Source organism: Chrysemys picta, chromosome 18, assembly GCF_011386835.1.
Source record: "Chrysemys picta bellii isolate R12L10 chromosome 18, ASM1138683v2, whole genome shotgun sequence".
NCBI lineage: Eukaryota > Metazoa > Chordata > Testudines > Emydidae > Chrysemys > Chrysemys picta.
In genome coordinates, this window is record NC_088808.1 from 20019014 (window position 1) to 20041016 (window position 22003).

Consider the following 22003-nt stretch of genomic DNA (forward strand, 5'->3'; position numbering starts at 1 on the left):
GGCTGGGCAGAGGGGCCGCCGCTGGCAGGTTTGAATAAGGTGTCAAAGTCAGGGAGTAGAGCAGAGAATGGGGAGACGGTTAATCTGTGAAAGGAGGTTTTGAAGTTCAGAGCCTTCGCTCCTCTAGAGATGTAAATAAGATGTGCTCAATGCTGGGTCACAGCCCCCCATCCAGCCATCACCATGGAAACCCCAGCCCGGTCTGGAAAATGTCCTCTCCTGCGGGGGAGCAAGGGTTCCTCCGGCCTCATGTGTGGGGCTGGGAAATACTCGGATTGTAAAGAATTGAGCTGGGACGGTGGAGGGGGCAAACCACTGGTGGAATCTGCTAGCTGGAGCTGCATGTCTGTTTGCCATGGCCGAGCCCAAGGGCTGCTCGCCTTCTGCCCCGCCCCCCTTGCTGGTGATAGGAGCCATTGTCTCAAACTTGCTCGGAGTAAGCGCCCCTGTTAAGGGGTGAGGGTAGAGAGGCAGTGGGTGGGGAACAAGAAGTTAATCCAGGTTGTGTCTGGGCTGTCGGGGTGAAGCCAGGGGTTCTTCATTCCTCTGCTCTAGCCGCCACCTCCTGCCCAGTGCAGACCTATGAACACCCGCAGCCCCGTTAGTCCCATTCTCGCCGAGCTGGCCCCTGAAATGCTCCCAAGGAGCCGGTGCTCGTCCCAGCGCTGGCCTTGCCGGGGCAGTGCCAAACGAGCTTTCTCTCTGTGTTCTCTTCCAGGCTTTAACGGGCACCTGTGTCAGTATGACATAGACGAGTGCGCCAGCACGCCGTGCAAGAACGGGGCTAAGTGCATCGACGGCCCCAACACCTACACCTGCGAGTGCACAGAAGGTGGGGAGACCGTTTGCTGACCAGTCGGAATGGGGTGCGGGTGTTGGCTGGGAACTGGGAGTCCTAGGTCCAATTCATGCCTCTGCCAGGGATTCGCTGAGAGATCGTGGATAAATCACCCTTTGCTTCAGTTTCTGCCTCTGTAAAATGGGGAAATAATTTAATGCTGAAGCGTTAATCAGGGCTCGATCCAGCTCGCGGTGCGGAGTTATGTGCCTGAATGCCAGCGCAGCAGGATCAAGTTCTGGAAGCTTGTCAAGGGCTTTGAGCTGCGTAGGCAAAAGGTGCTATAGAAGGGCAGCATCTAGAAATAATGGGCCAGATTCCTGGAGTCAACCGATATCGGAACTGATTTAGTGCCGTGTTTAGACTGTAGGATCTTTGGGGAAGGGACTGGCTCTCGCTGCATGTCCGTGCAGCGCCTGGCACAACGGGGCCCTGATCTGTCAGGGTCTGTAGGAACTGCCGTTATACCAGTAATGAACTCTACTTATAATCCCACCTGCCTGGGACTTGTTGTTTGGGGCCTGTCCTCTTCCCCTGTCTCTACTCCCCGCCTCCAAGGCAAATGCTAGCAAGACAGAGAAGGAGGGAAATAAAGCAGCCTCTATCGTCCAAACAAGGTGCAAGGCTCTGTGGGCTCGATGAGTGAAACCTAAGGAATGACTGGCCCAAACGATGACATGAGCCCCAGTGGCAAACAGTGGCTCTTTTGTGGAGCAGCTCCCGCCAGAAATCTTCCAGCTGAATGGCCTCTAATTAGTGTATTGCTAATGCCAAGCCCCGATGAAAAGCTGCTATGTGGGTTTCACGGAGGATAGTCAAAGCTGTACTTTGTCCTCCACGCCCCCGCCCCCCACTTCTGGGAGCGGAGTAGGGCCGGATAATGGCGAGAGCGTTATTATCTCCGGGTGCGCGCGCCCCTTCCCCCCTCGGATTCCATGACAAACGCACGGAGAGGCCGGCAGGCGAGTGAGGGACCGGCTCCTGCGCGGAGCCAGCTTAATGCTGATCATTGTGTATCACCGGGACAAAGCCCAGCTCTCCTGGCTCTGAAAGGCCCTTTCGTTCGAGTGCGGGGGAGACGCTTTTGTTCTGTGCGCTCCGGCCACGTTCTCAAGCAAAGCCCCACTGACTCCTCGGGCCTTGTGCTCTCGCTGCGCTGGGGGAGCTTGGCTGGGAAGGGCGGTTATTAATTAGGGGGAAGGGGGTAGCAGTTGCAAGGTTGATAGAGATAGGCTGGCTCTCCATGCAGCTTGGCATCTTGGGGCCCAGTTCCCCAAGAGAGGCTTCCACTCCCACTGAAAGCTAAGGGAGTGTGAAGCACGGGATTGGGCACCTGGGTCCTTATGCTAGAAGAGGCCAAGGAGCCGCTCTCCAATGGAAAGGAGGAAGGAACGATTGCCTAGTGGTTACAGCATTAGCCCGGGAGTCAGGAGACCCAAGTTCAATTCCCTGCTCTGCCACAGACTCCCAGCGTGACTGCTCTGTGCCTCAGTTTCCCTTCTGCACAATGGGAATAATAGCACAGCCCTGCCGCCTAGAGAGGCTCCATGCAGTGATGTTTGTGAGGTGTGCAGATACTGCAGTGACAGGGGCTTGACAAGATAGAAACGCTGGGATCAGACAAGTGCCTAGGTAGATAAAAACACTGTGATTGCATTAAAGAGCAACTCATGTCCACTGTCCAGTTCACCCAGAGGCTGGATACAATGGTGCCACCTCCCCCATCTCGCTATTTGCAAACCCATTCCGACTTAAGGTGGCTCCCTCCGACGCACGTTGTGAATCTCTGCAGCCTGCAATTCACCCACTCACCCTTCGGCCTGGCTCTGTTTCCAGGTTCTTTAGACTGGACAAATGTTCCCTACAGAGCTGCTAGCATGACAGATCAGGCAGGGTTGGGACTGTGGCTCTCCAGTGAAGCCAGCGACTGTAGGCACACATAAGCCATACCGGCTGGCTCCATGGCATGGTGGGTGGGGAATACCTTGGTCCCAGCCCATTTGTTCCCGGGGGAAGGGATGAGCCAGCATGTAGTCTGACTCTGCTGTGGTATCTCCAGAGGCTGTTAGTGGGCACTGGACAGCACGCTATCTAGGTGTGGTCGGGTGGAAATGGAATGGCTATGAGGTTGTCTGTGGATGGCTGAAGGAAAAATGGGTAATCCTTAGGACTTAAACTCCCTCTCTGTTCCCTCCCCTAGCTGCTTGGGGAGGGAAGCCAGGGGCATGATGGGTCTGCTCTGAAGGGATTCTGAGCTTTGCAGCTCTTGTTAGGGGGTGGCGAGTACTTGGCGCCTCTCAGGACCAGGCCCTGCATTAGGAGGAGCAAGCGCACGATGCGAGGCTCCCACTCTGACTGCTGGCTTCTTCCCCGTGGCAGGATTTGCTGGTGCTCACTGCGAAATCGACAAAAACGAATGTGACCCTGACCCGTGCCACTACGGGACCTGCAGAGACGGCGTCGCTGCCTTCACCTGTCTCTGCCAGCCTGGCTACACGGGCCACCTCTGTGAATTCAACATCAACGAGTGCCAGAGCCAGCCGTGCAAAAATGGAGGGACCTGCCAGGACAGGGACAACGCCTACAACTGCCTGTGCCTCAAAGGCACCACGGGTAAGGAGGAGTCCCCCATCTGGGGCACTGTCTTAGCAGTGAACAGGGCAGTCCGGGCTCCAGCAGGACTCCAGCTCTCTGTCCATGAGGAGTGGGGTGTGTGTGAGCAGTCAAGATGAGCATGAACAGTTGGATCATGGAAACAAAACCAGGGGATGTGGAGCTAATTAAAGCTCTTGCTTTGTCTCCCAATGCCTGGCTGATTATGGAAAAGGCCTGTGGGTTTCCTATGGAGAGGACAAGTTCTCCCAGCTTGAATGTCTATTTCAGAACCACCTCCACACCTGGGGGTCTGGAAAAAACTTTCAAAGGGAGAGGGGGGAGAGAGTGCCTCAGTTCCCCACCCCCACTGTCAGTCTCTTCTCACTATATTTTGTCTTGTCAGTGAGGCCTGAGGCCTGTAAACTTCTTGTAACATTTTCCTCTTTAAGGGCCTAACTGTGAAATCAACCTGGATGACTGTGCTAGCAATCCGTGTGACTACGGCAAGTGCCTAGACAAGATCAATGGCTATGAATGTACCTGCGAGCCAGGCTACACCGGTGAGAGCTGCTGCTGGTCACTGGAGAAAGGGCCGGGGGCAGGATGGAGTGGGGAGCTCGCTATGATCATAGGGCCGGATTTTCCCACCCAGCTTTAATCAAGCCCTCTGATTTGCAAGCTCAGTTGGGTATTTAGATGTCTGAATCCTCTAAATTCCACCTACAAACTTTGGATGCAGGGCCAGAGGCCAGTGGCTGGGTCTCTGGGGCTTGCAGAGTCCCTTCCCTGACGCTGAGGCTGGGTGCAAAGAGGAGGTAACGGCAGAAGAACTTATGAAATGATGGATTATTCTTTCTATTATGGTAGGACCTAGAGCCCTAATCAGGGATTAAGGCCCCATTGCGCTAGGCGCTGTACACCCATATAATAAACAAGTCCCTGCCCCAGAGAGCTGCCATCTCTACACTGGGCGGGAGATGCGTGTACATTGGAAGACACATTTATTTAGAGAATGTACAATGATTTCACCTCACTGCGCAGAGCGGGGCAGCTGCCCTGCTGCTGTGTGTTCTGCAGCTGGTGAGGGATGTGCGCCACCATTTTGGAAGTGGCTGGAGATCCTGGATGCCTCCGTTCCTAGGCCCCCAACTCGAGACTCCTCAAAAGGACCAGATTTTCCCGAGGGCGGGTGCTCGGCTCTTCCTGTAGAGCGGGCCCCATCAGCTGGTCTCCAGTTGGGCCCCAAAGTCTCGGATCACCTTGGAAATTGTAGCCTTCGCTGCCAGTCTCCATCAGCCTGTTTCGGGGGGCTCCATGCTTGGCCTAGCCCAGGCTCTAGCTGCGTCTGAAGCTTGCCTTGGACACTAGTGTAGACCCTGTCCCTGCCTCCTTGCCACAGCGTCGGCTGGTCTATGAAACGAGCTATTCACTCTCCCTAAGGGAGGCGGGGGCTCCTGCCGGCTCGGGTGGGTGACTTAGCTGAGGCCAGGAATAGAGAGAGCCGAAAGCTGTTGATTAGGCTCCTGCACCGTCAAATCCCGTGGGTATCGGGTTGCTGCCTCGTCTAACTGGTTTGTTTGATCGCCGCTGGGAAATGCGTACGTCCTTTGATACGCACAGACCCCGGCTGGCTCCCTGCTCACCCGCAGCGGGGGCGGTAGCCTTGCAGAGCCTCTCTGCCCTGTGCCTGCTGCCAGGGGCTTTGAATAGGGCCTTTCTTTGCCAGGCTGCCAGCAGGTAGGGTTACAGGCTGAGATTCCTCCTGCAGCCAAAGGAATGTCAGGGATGGCTTCGCTTCCACCAGCTGTATTTAATTTAGAAGAGAGGCAAGGCAGGCACTGCTAAGTCACCTTGCCCCAAAGAGGAGTCATGCTGGTGGTTACCAGCCCAGCTGGGGCATGTACCTTTAGAACCAGCACTGCGTGGAGATTCCGTCCTACCGTCCTTTACGCAGGCCGGGTGTCCCTTGCACTCTGGGAGTCTTGCCTACCTGCCCTGAGACCCCTGGTATTCTTACTCCCCTGATGGGACGTGGGAGAGTTCCCAGGATGCCTTGCATGCTTCACGGAGGTGACGCTTTTTGGCTTTTCCCCTTCCTAGGGAGAATGTGCAACATCAACATCGACGAATGTGCCGGCAACCCGTGCCACAACGGCGGAACCTGTAAGGACGGCATCAACGGCTTCACGTGCATCTGCCCCGAGGGATACCACGACCCCATGTGCGTGCTGGAAGTGAATGAGTGTAACAGCAACCCCTGCATCCATGGGAAATGCAATGACGGACTCAATGGGTAGGTTTTCAGGAAGCCGACAGCATGCATCTGTCCACGCCACTCTGTTAATGCATGTTCCAAATTCCAGCAGCACCCCTTGCTATTCCAATTTTGGGCCCCAGCACAGCTCTGCCGCAACACCCAAATCTTGCTCCGCAGCCCTCCTGCTTGTGAAAGTAGAGAAAGAACTGACAGGGATTTGAAGGGAATTTCAATGCAAACAGTCCCCTCTGTGAGCAAGAGTCAGGCTAGCTGTAACCCTAATAACGCAAAATTTGTAGAAGCAAGGATTGTGTGAGGCGAGTGGGAAAGAACTGGGTGAGAAGTTGTTGCGACCTTGTGTTAGATAAGTATGAAATGCAGACTATAGTCTAAATAGAGGTGAGAAAAATAAGATATCAGAGTGACCTATGTCTAAACAAAATGCAGCTGTTGCTCATTATTGTATGTAACAAAGGTATACATGCTTGCTGTAATTATTTACCTAGAGAGAGACCTGTTTAGCTCTCTCCCTCCACGTAATTGCTAGAGATAATAAAGTATCTGACTTGCTGCACCCAACCTAAGAGTGAGAACTCGGTTTTTCTCCGACATGCTATTCCAGAGAGGGGGTCCCACATACAGCTCGGTCAGTGCACCCCATTGCTGGTGTACATGGCTAGCTACAGGTGCAGCCCCTGGCTTCTACTGAGCAAAGACTGCCAAGTGTCCTGAATTGCCATGGTGGTTTGGGGACTTGTAGAAATCCAGATTTGAACTTTAGATTCCAGGTGTGAGGAGCTGTAGTCCCCTGAGATCTAGCATTTGACTTAATGCAGGTCTCTTACAATTCTGGAATCTTGCAGTCCTGTCTAGGAGCCTCTAAAACGCTGGTTCTCCAACTGCTCAGTCATCCAGGATTAGCAGTGAGCTCTTTTCTCTGCTTCAGTGTGACTGGGAACTTGTGCTTCAAATAAGTTCTGAGGGCTACAAAACAAGGGTTGATTGAAGGGGTGAGGGGGGGGGGATGAGTACAACTGGACTCTCTGCTTTATATTTTTCTTTCTGACAAAAGCTACAGGTGTGATTGTGACCCAGGCTGGAGCGGGACAAACTGCGACATCAACAACAACGAGTGTGAATCGAATCCTTGCATGAACGGGGGCACCTGCAAGGATATGACCAGCGGATACATCTGTACCTGCCGGGAGGGATTCAGCGGTAAGGGCTGTCGCTACTTTCTTACAGCTGAGTGGCGGATGTGTGGGAGCTTTGCTTCTGTGGATGGTTCTGTGTGAATTTATTGTCTTGGAACACACGCTACGCATCTATGGGAAAGGCAGCAATGGACGGGTCAGCACTGGGCTTTGAACCTGGGACCTTCTGCACTAAAAGTGCTGATCGCCACAACTTCAGCTAAAGGAGATACTCCTCTAGCTGGTAACAGTAGTAAACTCTTAACCTCTTATCTGGACCGGCCTCTAGAGGTAACCAGTGGGTTCTGTGTGCTATGTGTGCATCATTGCCTCATTCATCCCGTCCTCCTGTTCTTCTCTCTTACTTTCCCATCATACCATTCGTCTTGCGCCAGAGGAAACCTCCATCATGGTCTATACTGAGTTTAAAGCAACAGAGGGTCCTGTGGCACCTGTTGCTTTTTACAGATTCAGACTAACACTGCTACCCCTCTGATACTTTACACCGACTTTGCTGACGTGAGTTTGGTTCTTCTAATTCAGGACCCAACTGCCAGACCAATATCAATGAATGTGCTTCCAACCCTTGCCTGAATCAGGGAACCTGCATAGATGATGTAGCCGGCTACAAATGCAACTGTCTCCTGCCATATACAGGTAAGAAGGCAGCCTGTGCTGAAAGTTACACTGCAGCAGAACGGCTGCACCGGCTTTCGGGTCCTGCAGCCTTTCCTCAAGAGAGATCAGCCCTGAAAAGAGAGTCACTGAGCAGCAGAGCACTCTCCCTTCTCAGGCAGCACCGCCCCAATACCTCCGCAGGAGAGTTTTGCTATTGACTTCAGTGGGAGCAAGGTCTAGCCCATAATTCATAAAATACCAGCCTCCCTCCCTGTGGCGCACATGCCATGAACCATATCCTCAGCCGGCGTAAGTCAAAGAGGCAGCGCTGACTTCCTTGGAGCGTTGCCAACTTTCCTGAGCTGAGGAGCTGGGACCGCATACAGGACATGATGGGGTGACCCGGGCAGTGTTTTGGCACAGCCAAACCTTAGAAAAGGAAACTCCAAGGAGCTTTCGGAAGCGGCAGGGCAGGATTTTGAACTTGTGCTTCGTCCCTGCCCCTTTCTTACGAATACAGAAGTGAAGATGTGGTTTGTGGGCTCTGGGCTCCCGTTCTCCTCCTCATCCGGCGCTGGGTTATTAATGAAAGCGTGTCGTGGCTGCTCTGCTTTCAGTCCTGTCCCCCTTTCAGGGTCTGTTTTGTGGACAACTCCTGTTTACCCACTGACCCTCCTTTTGGAAAAATATGCAGCAGGTCGGGGTGCAGAATATGCTGTGGATTCCGTAGGGGGAGGAATTTCTGCTGACCTGATTCCTGTTTGCCAGTTTCCTGCTTCCTCTTGCACAAAATGGCAACATGTGCACAATTGTAGGAAGCCATGACTAGTTTCCTGTCTTCGCCAGTAGCCATGGGAACCAATGCGGGGAGGAGGAGAGTGGAAGGCTCTGGAAACTAGCAAAGGCCAACTTAGAAGATAACGGCTGACAAGGAAGATAACATTTTGGAGGGAATTTAGCTCTTGGCTGGTGTGTAAACAGGAAAAACGACCATTCAGGGGCGTTTGAAAGCCCTCCCCCCAAAATTGCACTTTCCTTTCAAATAAAAGCTCGGTTTTGGATTGTCTCCATAGTTTTAATATTTAAAATCTGAAAGGTGGGCGCCCAGGCTCTCTCTGGACTGGGAACCGGGACCAAGTACTGTAAAACCATTCAAAGCCCCCCCAGCAGATGGGACATCCCCGTCCTTCCCAATAAGGAGCTCCTCTGGAAGGCCTCCAAGAGGCAGGTCATGAGTGGGGAGTGCAGCTCTACATAGGCGGGTCGGTTTCCATGAAATCTGTGGGAATTCTGAAATGACCCTGGAGGGTTATGGAGGAAGCATGAGCTCCTTTGTCTTGTCAAGGCCTGGAACTAGCCCAAGACTTCTTGGGCAGCAGGCTGGATGCAGCGAGCATGTCACAGGCCCTGCCACCTTTTGTTGACTCGGGACAGCAGCCTGCCATCAAGGCTTCAGCCGTGTGTGTGTCTCTCTCTCTGCCCACAGGGGCTACGTGCGAGGATGTGCTAGCTCCGTGTGCGGCTGGTCCGTGTAAGAATGGTGGCGAGTGCAGAGAGTCGGAGGACTACGAGAGCTTCTCCTGCGTGTGCCCTTCCGGCTGGCAAGGTATGGAGGGGATCTCTGCTGCGTGCGCTGATCTGTCCTCTTCCGAGTTCAGCACTCTCCTCTCTCTGGGCAGCCAGGTTGTGCTGAACCCTCCTTTGGTTTTGTGCCTTCCCTTTCCCATGTGGTTCCGAGAATATCAGAACAAAGGTGGGAGCATGGCCTCGTTGTTAAATTAAGGATATGAGAACCAAGACTCCTGGCTCTGCAACTGACTCACTGCGTGACCGTGGTCAACTCACTCCCCATATGTGTGCTGCAGCCTCCTCCGTCCCAATGGGAACAGTGATACTTACCCAGCGCAGGGCTGATCTGTTCTGGAACTGGTGCTAGAGGAAACCGTGGTGGCAGCACTTCTACCAGCATGTTAAAATGCTAACGCTTTCCCTCCCTTTCTCTTGCAGGTCAAACATGTGAGATTGACATCAACGAATGTGTGAAAAGCCCCTGTCGAAATGGCGCCACGTGCCAGAACACAGATGGGACCTACCGCTGCAACTGCAAAGCGGGCTACACCGGCCACAACTGCGACACCGACATCGACGACTGCAAGCCAAGTAAGAGCTGGTGCTAAAATCATAAGGGTATCCACAGCCCTGGCATCCCTTACCCTCCTGGTCTGGAGTCAGGGACATTTTGTGCGGTGTGAATAAATGGAGGCTGCAATTGCAACAGTCCCCCCCCCCACCTCCCAGGGGCATCTGGGATTCCCCTTTGCTTAGGGTGGGAAACAATGTTGCCCTTTTAATGCCACCTGTTGCACCTTGTGTGGTGTTTTTAAAGGTACCCTCGCCGTTGTCCAAAAGAGAATCGGAACTTTTGGACTGGCCCTGTACCCGGTGTCATCATGTAGACCAGGGCAGAATGGGTGTGAATCAGTAATGGCAGCATTTCACGCCTACTCTGCCGTGGCGCCGATGACAACACCAGGGGCAGGGAATGGAGAATCAGGCTCTTTGTGCGTTCAGTGCCAGCTCCTGCCTTGTCCAGGGTCGGGCCAGGGCTGCCTTGCTCAGCTGCTTTGATGCTCCTGTGAGCGAATCGGCCGGCTGAGCTCCCGAACTGGAGATCGCTTCAGTTTGGGCTGGGTTCTTTTCATGGCTGAACTGCCCCGTTTTCTCAGCGTGATCTGGCTGCTCGCAGGTGGCGGCATTAGGGGCTAACGCCCGGCTTCACTGCTGTGTTTGGGGCTGTGAACTGCTGTATCTTAATGCCACGTGACTGCCTCTTCTTTCAGATCCCTGCCATAACGGCGGCTCCTGCTCTGACAGCATCGACGCCTTCTTCTGCGACTGCCTGGCAGGCTTCCGGGGGCCCAAGTGCGAGGAGGACATCAACGAGTGCGCCAGCAACCCCTGCAAGAACGGGGCCAACTGCACGGATTGTGTCAACAGCTACACGTGCACCTGCCCCTCTGGCTTCAGCGGGATCCACTGTGAGAACAACACACCTGACTGCACAGAAAGGTAACCGGCCGGGGCGGGCGCTGTGTGGGATGCTGAATCCCTGGCTGCTGCCAAGGGGCGACGGTGGGCCCGGGAGTCGCTGTAATGCCCAGTATCCCAGCAGCCCCGAGGGGCTCACTCCATTGGCCAGTGGCATTGGGGGGGGCCCTTGTGAGGATGCTATGTTGGGGAAGGCCCATATCCTGTCTCCCCCGAGGATTCTCATCTCCGCTCTGGAGTTGCTTGAGGAGCCTGGTCTGGCAACTAATCTTGCCAAAGGGTGAAGGAAGGAATTAGTTCAGCTCCTATTGGCTTAAAAAAAAAAGCCCTCGTTGATTTCTGTGGAGCTGGATCAGGCCCCATAGGTCAGACCCTGAGGTCCTTGCTGTACCGCCACTGAAGCCAATGAGCTGGTGTCTGAGGGCTTTACGATATGCAGCCCTCTCCCAGCCAAAACGCCCACATGCTTCTGCTGGAGTTGTGTTAAGGCACTGGACTGGGACTCTGGAGACCCGCGTTCAATCCCTCGGGCAAGTTGCTTAGTGTCTCTGGGTTTCAGCGGTACAGTGGGGATGCTAGTATATCCCTGCCTCCCAGTAGGGCTGGGAGGGTTACTACGTTCAAGGATGTGACCGGCTCAGATAGAACCGTGAATAGGGCTATGTAGCTACCTTACACAAAGCTGGGAAATGAAGTTTGGGCCCAAACCATGTGGTGTTTGCTCCAGTCATTAAAATGGTGGATTTACATTGCAAGACCATATATTTTTAAAAACCCCATGAACTCTCCTTACGTTAGGTGCTAGCTTGTGAGAGGTACAAGCCATGGGCTCTGCCATTTAGTGGTTGAACCAGAGGACTAACAGTCTGGACTCCTGGGTTCTGTTTCTAGCTCTGCCACTACACTAAAGTCTGACCTTGGGCAAGACACACAAGCTTTCTGAGCTTCAGTTTCCCCATCTGTGCACTTATCTCCTTCCCAGAGGGGTTTTGAGACTGAACCAGTTAATGTTTGTACAAGGGCTTTGAGATCCACGAATGGAGAATGCTTCCCAGTAAACAATAGTGACGATTGTAATGGCAATGTTTGTTTTCCTTCCAGCTCCTGTTTTAATGGGGGAACCTGCGTCGACGGCATCAACACCTTCACCTGCGTGTGCCCACCTGGCTTCACGGGCAGCTACTGCGAGCATGACATCAACGAATGCGACTCCAAGCCGTGCTTGAATGGGGGCACCTGCCAGGACAGCTACGGGACCTACAAGTGCACCTGTCCGCAGGGCTACACCGGCCTCAACTGTCAGGTAAAGAACAGTCAGCCCATCAATCACATGAGGCCGGATCCTCACGTAGCATCCTAGAAGGATCGCCAGTTTACACCAATGGAGCATCTGCCCTAGGTTCACTGCAGCTCAGCAGCCCAGATCCAGAGGTCTCCTTTCTCTCCTACTTGCTATGTCCTGCACAATCCTTTCCGTTCTCAAGCAGAGTATGAACTTCCTTCTCCTCTCCCCAGAATCTGGTGCGCTGGTGCGACTCCTCTCCCTGCAAAAACGGAGGCAAGTGCTGGCAGACCAACAACCTGTACCGCTGCGAGTGCAACAGCGGGTGGACGGGCCTGTATTGTGACGTCCCCAGCGTATCCTGTGATGTGGCTGCAAAGCAGCAAGGTAACTTCTGCCCTTGCTGCTGTCTTCTGGGCAATAGCGCCCCGGGGCCTGTCAATTCATGGAGGTTTAGGGTCAGATTTCCAAGGAATGGCCAAACTGTATTTGGCACAGGGCCCGGGAAATGGGGAGAAAGGTGGCTGTACACCCTGACTCCTAGCACTGCTGGGGGCTAGTTCAGCCTCTGGCACAAGTTAAAGCAACCTCAGGGCTGCTGTGATTTACGACTCGGAACAGCTCCCAGTGGCTGCTGTCCTGGCCAGAGATCACCGGAGTGACACAAAGAAGCCAGAGCGAGGGCCAAGACCTGGCACTTCTAATAGTGCCCTATGGGGGTGCTTTTCTCAAAGAGCAGCCTCCCCTGTACAGGCCCATTTTGCACAAACATGCCCATGCATCGCTGGCCTTGCGTGTGCTTCACTGTGTGCTCCCGGCCTTGTGCTCTCCCAGGCGTCGACATGGTGCACCTGTGCAGGAACTCCGGCCTCTGCGTGGATACAGGCAACACGCACTTCTGCCGCTGCCAGGCTGGCTACACCGGCAGCTACTGCGAGGAGCAGGTGGACGAGTGCTCCCCGAACCCCTGCCAGAATGGAGCTACATGCACGGACTACCTGGGAGGCTACTCCTGTGAGGTACGCTGGCTGGCTGCCAGCACTCTGGGGGAACACGTGGGGCTTAGCAGTTAGAGCAAAGAGCTGGGAGATGGGATGCTCGGGTTCTACTCCTGACTCTGCAACTTCGGACAAGACACTTCGCTTCTCTGTGCCTCACTCTTCTCCGTCTGTAAAGTGGGATTAACAGCATTGCCTGTGCATAACCCATTTGTGTTGGTAGCGTGCTTTGAGATCCACAGATGGCAGGAGCTTTGTAAGTGCTCATTATTTTCTCTCTCTCTCTCTTCTATAAACAAAGCTGTCCAAACTTCTGCCAGACCATACTGCCTCATTGGCAACTGACTAGTTCCCTCTGGGCTGCCCCCGGTTTGCATAAAATGGAGTCGATTGCAGCTGCAATCTGCAATACTGAGGCCCGGGTATTGCTGGGGAGAGAGGGAAAGCAGTGTTTAGCCCATGCTTTGGACATCCTGGCCTTTAATCAGGGCTAGAATAGCCCCCACATGACCGCTGAAGGAAGAGATCAGGCACTCAGATACCTCAGTGATGGGAACAGTATAGGAACCTGAGATTAGAACTGAACAGGTTCATTATCAGAGTGAATGTAACTAATGGTTCCCCTTATTCCTCCCTTGCAGTGTGTTGCTGGCTATCACGGAGTTAACTGCTCAGAGGAGATCAATGAGTGCCTGTCTCACCCGTGCCAGAATGGAGGAACCTGCATCGATCTCATCAATACCTACAAATGCTCTTGCCCCAGAGGGACTCAAGGTAAATTAATGGGGAATACTTTTGAGTGCAGATATCCTTGATATGTGCTCATTAGCTCCTGTGTACGCACGCTGGTCTTAATGGCGGAAGCAGCTGCAGGAATATTGGATTACAGTAGCTTGTTAGCCCAGCCATCAAGGAGCTCAAGTGGTCTTGTAACGGTGTTGGTCCCCTCCTGCCAGAGACCGGGTGCCCTCAACTCCCACTGAAATGGCTGGAGGGGAGGTTGGCAAGCAGCTACTCACGCTGCAGGGGGAGACGCCGTCTGACTGCCCTGTTACCAGTGCCTGCCATGCTGACCAGTACTGACTCATGGTTTCCTTGCACTCCCCCATCAATCTGTCTGTCTCCGTCTCTTGTCCTATACTTAGCTTGTAAGCTCCATATCTTTTGGTTCTGGGTTTGTGCAGCGCCCAGCACAATGGAGTCCTGGTCCATGACCAGAGCCCAGGGGCGCTAGGGTAAAACAAAAAATAAATCCGACTGAACATGGGCTGTTCTTCCCACCCCATCTGTCCCCAGGGGTGCACTGTGAAATCAACGTTGACGACTGCAGCCCCTTCTTTGATCCTGTCACTCTGGGGCCCAAGTGCTTTAACAACGGCAGATGCATAGACCGGGTGGGCGGCTACAGCTGCAACTGCCCACCTGGCTTCGTGGGGGAGCGCTGCGAGGGGGACGTCAACGAGTGCCTCTCCAACCCGTGTGACGCGCGGGGGACCCAGAACTGCGTGCAGCGCGTCAACGATTACAAGTGCGAGTGCAGGCAGGGGTATGCAGGTGAGTGAGCCTTTCCCAGCCAGCCCAGGAAGGACCCCGAGGCTGCTGGTAACACGTCACACTCACGGGTGCCTCCTTCCCCCCACAGGCCGTCGCTGTGATACCGTGGTGGATGGCTGTAAGGGTAAACCCTGCAGGAACGGCGGAACGTGTGCAGTTGCTAGCAACACTGGCTGGGGCTTCATCTGTAAATGCCCCCCTGTACGTATCTAACTCCTTCCAGGTTTCACGCAACAGTTATGCTCCATGCTCATAGGAGGGCAAGCTAGGGGATCTAATAGTCCCATGCGGCCTGAAAATCTGAGTCCTAGTACATCATGTGGACCCTCCAAACCAGTACACTGGAGGGAGCTCAGACCAAAGGGGCCAGGTTGTGAGCCCCTTATTCACGAATCCCACTGCAGTTAATGGGAGTCCTCATGGGACAGTAACTGCTCACAATCTGGCCCCGTATGGTTAGGGGGCCGCCGGGAGTGATTAAAGCAAAGGGACTGTGGTAGCCAGGTGTGAGCGTGTGCAGGCCATGACCATGGCAGAGAGAGAGGAATTGGGGCAGGTGACCCAAAGCGGGAGAATGCCATCTATTACCCTACCCAGGAGCCAGAGGGGGCTGAGTATCAAGAGAACAGTGCCTAGCAGGGTGATCTGCTAGGACTGTAGAAGAGGCTCAAACTGGAGATGGTGGAAGCTCTGTTATATAGGCCATTTAAAGGTGGACTGGATGGAGGTATAGCTCAGTGGTTTGAGCATTGGCCTGCTAAACCCAGGGTTGTGAGTTCAATCCTTGAGGGGACCACTTAGTGATCTGGGCCAAAAATCAGTACTTGGTCCTGCTAGTGAAGGCAGGGGGCTGGACTCAATGACCTTTCAAGGTCCCTTCCAGTTCTAGGAGATGGGATATCTCCATTAATTTATAAATATCCTATGGGGAAGAGACCTGCTTTGGTTGGAGGTGGATGATCGCATGGTAGAGGAGCGTATAGATTTCCCCCCGTGTTTAATTTCAAGGTAAATGTTAAGGCTGTACTTTGATTTATTATTTTTGATCATAGTTAGGTGCCTGATTCCCAATTACTTTCAATGGGATTTAAGCACCTAACTCCCTTAGGCTGTAATGTACTAAAGAACGTTACGGTGGTTGTCCCAGAGCTGTGGCCAGGCTGGCAATAACGATGATGAGAGAATTCAGTGTCTAACACAGAACTGGACACCAAACCAGTGTGCTAGGTCACTGCTCTTCAGCTTTCACTATCTCCCTATCAGTTGGTTCCTCCTGATCCACGCTTCACAAGGCTGATGGTGGCAACATCAGAGACACTAACTCTGCCTCCCTGGCTCTTGTCTCCCCAGGATTTTGACGGCGCCACTTGTGAAAACGACTCGCGCACCTGTGGGAACCTGCGCTGCCTGAACGGCGGCACCTGCATCTCCAGCCACATGAGCTCCAGGTGCATATGTGATCCTGCCTTCACGGGGCCGGACTGCCAGTACCCCATCAGCAGCCCTTGCCATTCAAACCAATGTTACAACGGGGGCACCTGTGAATACTTCAGTGATGCTCCCCCATATTTCCGGTGCAAATGCCCTGCAAATTTCAATGGCTTATACTGCCACATCCTGGATTTCAATTTCCCGGGAGGCATCGGCTGGGACATCCCCCCACCCACAATTGAGGAGAAATGTGAGATACCCGATTGCGCGGGTTTCGCTGGCAACAAGATCTGCGATGCGAAGTGCAACAACCATTCCTGCGGCTGGGACGGAGGGGACTGTTCCCTCAACTTCAACGACCCCTGGAAGAACTGCTCCCAGTCGCTGGAGTGCTGGAAGTATTTCAACAACGAGCGGTGCGACAAGCAGTGCAACAACTCCGGGTGTCTGTACGACGGCTTTGACTGCCAGAAGGTGGAAGGGCAATGCAAGTAAGCAACCTCCTCCCCGTCCCTGTCCCTTCAAAGGCGGGGGCTTTCTGCTGATTATCGGAGGAACTTCTGCTGCTCGTTTTGCTTCTCCAGATGCTATTTCATATCTGGTGGGGCCAAATCCTGAGCAACCTCAACATCCACTGACTTCACTGGAAGTTGTAGGTGCTCACAACTTCCTGGGTTTGGCCCTTCTTTGACTCGATCGCCACATTATGTAACACCCCTGTTGGCTCCTTTTCGGGCATCTCTGCTGATGGAGCATCCTGCATAGAAATTCACCACTCTGGTGAATTCTACTCTAGAGATAGCAGTGCCTTGTTGAGTTTGGCACTGTTAGTGCTTCGTGGGAGATCAGCAGGAAACCACCAGGATTCTATAGGAAGTGGTGCTCATGTTACCATGGGTGGGACTCGTAGACTTTAAAGTCAGAAGGGACCATCATGATCATCTAGTCTGACCTCCTGCACATTGCAGGCCACAGAACCTCACCCACCCACTCCAGTAATGGACCCCTAATCTCTGGCTGAGTTACTGAAGTCCTCTAATCAAGATTTAAAGACTTCAAGTTACAGAGAATCCACCATTTACACTAGTTTAAACCTGCAAGTGACCCATGCCCCGTGCTGCAGAGGAAGGTGAAAACCCTCCAGGGTCTCTGCCAATCTGACTTGGGGGGAAATTCCCTCCCGACCCCACATATGGCAATCAGTTGGATCCTGAGCACATGGGCCAATACTGAAGCCATCCTTCTGGTGTGCTGCCGATGGCACCAACTTTCAGAAAGCCCCCAAATACTTGCTGGCATTTACTGAGCATTCGTTTGCAATAGTATGGATTTGATCTCAGGTTCCTGGACAAACTCTTTTGAGTAATTGTATTCTGCCTCTCTCAACTTCCCTGGGTCAAAGTCACTGTCTTCACATCCCGTCCTAAATTGCTACCTACAGTTTAATAGCTGCCATGTTTCACCCCAGAAGTGGTTGCTTTTCAGTATTGCATAAAGTGATTTCCCTCATTATAAGGCAATTTAGGATGTCAGGGTGAGCAGTGCTGTTGTTACAGGACAGAAATCCTTGAAACTCCTACTGCTATCTTAGTAGATGGATAATAAGAGTGGCTGTTGGTGTAATTAATCCTTTTCCCTTTCTTTTCCTTCTCCCTAGTCCTCTGTATGACCAATACTGTAAAGATCACTTTTCAGATGGTCACTGCGACCAGGGGTGTAACAACGCTGAGTGTGAATGGGATGGTCTGGACTGTGCCAACAACATGCCTGAGAAACTTGCAGATGGCACTTTGGTAGTGGTGGTCCTGATAACCCCAGAGAACCTGAAGAACAACTCCTTCAACTTCCTCCGGGAGCTCAGCCGTGTCCTTCACACCAATGTGGTCTTCAAGAAGAACCCCAAGGGAGAGTACATGATCTTCCCATACTACGGCAATGAAGAGGAGCTGAAAAAGCACCACATCAAGAGGTCAACGGAGAACTGGTCGGACATGCCCAGCGCCGTCTTCAACACAATAAAGACGTCCCTCTCGTCGCGTGTTGGTGAAAGGCAGCGGAGAGAGCTGGATCAGATGGATATCAGAGGGTGAGGGGGCAGAGAAAAGGCTTTCATTGGACAGCAGTTATTGTGCCCTATTAATATTAATAATCCGCTCTAAGGAAAATGCTGCAGGATGGAGAATTTTACCTAGATGTTGGTTTTAAATATGAAGTGGAACCGAATTTCTTATGCAAAAGAAGTTGGGAAGGGGGTGTCAATGCTGACAGGTTTCTGGTTTGGAATTTATTTTTTTAAATAATGCTACAACTGACATGGCTAATGGAGTCCCATGTGTTGGCTAGGAGTCACTCTGCGGGGGTGGGACTGGCAGTCAGAACTAGATTGGCTCTCGTTATTTTAGGAAGTCACTTAGTTAAGCCTCGGTTTCCTGACTGTAGAGGTCTGTTATGAGTCTCAATTACTGCAAAGTTGTAAGGTGCTTTGAGACACTTGCTGAAAAGTGCTGTATAGCTACAAAGGGCCCGATTCTCCTCCTGCTCAGAGCAGTGGAAGTCAGGAGTCCCTCCACTAAAATCAGCGGAGAATACGATGGGGTAAAACTGGTGTGAGAAGAGATTCAGGCCCCAAGTAGTATTGTTATTTATTACCCTATCGTGTTTGTGTGACTTCTGTCGTTGCTAAGGAAAGACATTCCTGTGTTACTGAACAGCTGACAAATAGACTTGGAGCTAAATCCTACAGTCCTCACACAGGTAGAACTCCAATTGACATTAACGAGAGCTGTGTCTAACTTAGGTCTGCAAGTTTGGCCCATGCATGAGTAAACAAGTCTGTTTCCACCATCTTAATCCACCCTGATGTGGGGTTATGGGGAGAACAGACATAGGTCTTGACTCTCCTTCAGTCTGATCATTGCTCTCTATTTCCATCTGCTCTTCTTCCATACAGATCCATCGTATACTTGGAAATTGACAACCGCCAGTGCATCCAATCCTCCTCGCAATGCTTTCAGAGCGCAACTGACGTGGCGGCTTTCCTGGGTGCCTTGGCCTCACTTGGTAACCTGAACATCCCCTACAAAATAGAAGCCGTTAAAAGTAAGTTTAGCTGGCAGCTGCTGGAGGGATTGAGACTGGAGGTGATTGAAACTTTCCAGCCCACATCCGTGATCCAATTATCAGCCAGCCGAGCTCAGAATGCTGTATCCAGAGACAGTTCGGCTTTAATAACCTTGAATCTTTTGTGTTTTTTAAATCTAAATTAATAAACTAATTCTGTATTTTTTTTTTATTTTGCTTAGTTCGGGTTTATTTCAAAATCATTACCACTAAAAAAGGGGAAAAAAAACCCAACTCCAATCAATGAGTGACATGTGAGGAGCTGGAGTTTGTATCTTCGAAATCCCCCTGAATCCTTTTGTCTTAACAGCTCAATGAGAGCGCAGTGATTTGAAGTTTGCTAATCCTTTTCCTTAAAGGAGAAAAAAGTAAAGCTGTCTCCTGATGCAGCGGGCTTGTGCAGAGGAGAATTTGCCAATAGTTTGCAATTCTGATTAATAGCGTATAAAATGACCTTATTTTGGGGGATGATTTAGATCAGCCATAGGTACCTCTATTAACTAATTTCGCTTCATTTGTGCTCCATCACCAGTTTGATATGCAGCTTAATGTCTCACTTTCTCCATGCGCCCCACTCTTTTTTAGGTGAAACAGCTGAGCCCCAGAGGAACTCCCAGCTGTATCCTATGTATGTGGTGGTGGCTGCACTTGTCTTGCTTGCTTTCATTGGAGTGGGAGTAGTGGTATCTCGAAAGCGGCGCAGGGAGCATGGGCAGCTCTGGTTCCCAGAAGGCTTCAAAGTGACAGAGTCAAGCAAGAAGAAGCGACGAGAACCACTTGGGGAGGATTCCGTTGGACTGAAGTGAGTAATCTTACTGTTAACCTGTTAAATGCTGTGGCGTGCAGCTACTAAGGGCAGGGCTACTCTAACGGAACCGTTCGAGCTCTCTCCTTTCGTGCTTGATACGCTACAGCAGGGAAAAGGTTATAGAGTTCTCAGGGTTTTGCGAGGGGAGAACAATACCCTAGCTTTGTGGGGGATTTTAATGTTTTGTAAATTACCATGAATTTCTTCATTTAGTTTTGTGCATGGAAAGCATGTGATCCATTGCCTCTCCGTTTTTGCAGAAGAACTAATTACTTGAGTTTTTCTGGTTTTTTTAAAGACCCCTGAAAAATGCTTCTGATGGCACCTTGATGGATGACAACCAGAATGAATGGGGTGATGAAGAAACCTTGGACACTAAGAAGTTCAGGGTAAGCGAACAGTAACCTTGCGCTGTTTCATTAGGAAGGTGAACAGTGCTATGAGACATAACACAAGGGTTTGCTCTAGGGCTCCAGACCACAACTTCTGAAGGCTCCTTTTCAACCTGCGTGTGATGGAAATGTAGCTTCGAGTCTCACACAGCTTTTCATTTCAACCCGGTTTTTTTATAGCGTCTCTTGCCTTTTCCTTGAGATCTGACTTTCAGCTTCCTTTGTCCTTTCTCAGTTTGAGGAGCAGGCGATGCTGCCAGACGTGGACGACCAGACAGATCACAGGCAGTGGACTCAACAGCACCTAGATGCAGCCGACCTGCGCATCTCTTCCATGGCACCCACCCCACCGCAAGGTGAAATTGATGCAGATTGTATGGATGTCAACGTTCGAGGGCCTGGTAAGGGAGATTCCTTGCTCTGATGGTTGCATAATTTAATCTACAAACCTCATTCTCTTTCTACAATTGAGCAGTGCACGAATATCTATCTAGTCCCATTTCTAATGTGCCTATTGCTGTGCTGCCATTGACACATCAGTCTTCATGTGACCTAACCCAGAAATGCCCCACCTAGAAGTCCTTCCATGTTGCATTGCTACTGTTTTGTATGATTTAAGGAGATTTGCCTTTGTGGCATTTTGTTTTCCATAAATCTCTCCTTATTTAACCACAGAGAGGGAAGTGAGAGAATCAAAGAGGTTAGAGTTGGGGGAAAATACCCATTCAATCATGCCGTTCATCTGCCTGCCAGTGCAGGATTGATCCCTATAGGATGTTTACAAGTGTTTTCTTGTCTAGTCAGGTTTTAACTATCCCAAGCATCAGAGCTTCATCCACTTCCCTTGGGAGACTGTTCCACAGTCAAATAAGAAAAGCTTTTAAACTTCAGTACAGTGCAGCTGTATTCTGCATAGTGTCTTCCATGTAAACCGTGCCCTGAAGTGCTTTGGAGAGTTGAATCCAAGACCGCAGACAAAATAGGGAAGCCAGTGAGTGGTGAGAAGCTACTGAATGAGGAATAAATTCAGACCTAAATCTGAGGAAGAGGGTTAGTTTCGGATGTTAGGAAGCAGATAGGAACCAGAGCTCGATGTGCCAGGAGAACAAGTAGTCCTGGCAAGTCAGAACGTCTCCCTGGAATCGCCTATCACAGAAGGGCAAAGAGTCCCTCGCTGTTCATGGGGTCGCTCTGTGTTTTCCAGACGGATTCACCCCGCTCATGATCGCTTCATGCAGTGGAGGAGGGCTGGAGACTGGCAACAGCGAAGAGGAGGAGGATGCTCCCGCTGTCATCTCGGATTTCATTTACCAGGGTGCCAGCCTGCACAACCAGACAGACCGAACCGGCGAGACGGCACTCCACCTGGCCGCCAGGTACTCTCGCTCCGATGCTGCCAAACGCCTGCTGGAGGCCAGTGCAGATGCAAACATCCAGGACAACATGGGCAGGACGCCCCTCCATGCAGCTGTCTCAGCTGATGCTCAAGGAGTCTTCCAGGTACATCAGTCTTAGCTAGCAACCTTTCCTACTGCGGTCCTTTCTCTACAGAGTAAGAGTATGAATTTTAGCATTTGCCCCAGCATTTAGTGCTGTGGAAAGGTACAATGATGTAAGCCTTGGCGACTTGAAGCCGCCTCTTTAGTGGCAGAGCAGGTACAGCATGGTGGCTGTGCAAGCCTCCCCAATGCTGCCCCGCTTATATGAGCCACCCCGGGCCTGCAGGGACCAACTCTAGGCACGAGAGAGGGAATTGAGCCTTCACAACACCTTCCAGACCTGGATCTCTCTGTAGCGGCTCCCAGCAAGAGGGCTGGTAGTTTTTGTTATGTGGACACCTCACTGGAATATTCGCTGGCTTTCTCCTAA

General features: G+C 51.9%; 1 protein-coding gene across 3 annotated transcripts in view; it reads left to right on the forward strand.

Moving 5' to 3' along the window:
• The window catches only part of NOTCH1 (notch receptor 1), an 81631-nt gene that overhangs the window by 55115 nt on the left and 4513 nt on the right, over nt 1-22003 (forward strand). Inside the window, exons 10-31 of one of the 3 annotated variants that reach the window (XM_008169491.4) lie at nt 719-832; nt 3218-3451; nt 3883-3993; nt 5534-5726; nt 6763-6908; nt 7427-7540; nt 8988-9107; nt 9509-9661; nt 10342-10570; nt 11651-11852; nt 12065-12218; nt 12666-12850; nt 13471-13603; nt 14126-14383; nt 14472-14584; nt 15734-16305; nt 17472-17900; nt 18765-18913; nt 19520-19736; nt 20041-20131; nt 20370-20535; nt 21339-21634. In XM_008169491.4, the coding sequence (XP_008167713.2) occupies nt 719-832; nt 3218-3451; nt 3883-3993; nt 5534-5726; nt 6763-6908; nt 7427-7540; nt 8988-9107; nt 9509-9661; nt 10342-10570; nt 11651-11852; nt 12065-12218; nt 12666-12850; nt 13471-13603; nt 14126-14383; nt 14472-14584; nt 15734-16305; nt 17472-17900; nt 18765-18913; nt 19520-19736; nt 20041-20131; nt 20370-20535; nt 21339-21634 (4379 nt within the window). The remainder of the gene's footprint in view (nt 1-718; nt 833-3217; nt 3452-3882; nt 3994-5533; nt 5727-6762; nt 6909-7426; nt 7541-8987; nt 9108-9508; nt 9662-10341; nt 10571-11650; nt 11853-12064; nt 12219-12665; nt 12851-13470; nt 13604-14125; nt 14384-14471; nt 14585-15733; nt 16306-17471; nt 17901-18764; nt 18914-19519; nt 19737-20040; nt 20132-20369; nt 20536-21338; nt 21635-22003) is intronic. The other 2 variants (XM_042854363.2, XM_042854364.2) reach the window with 2 other exon arrangements.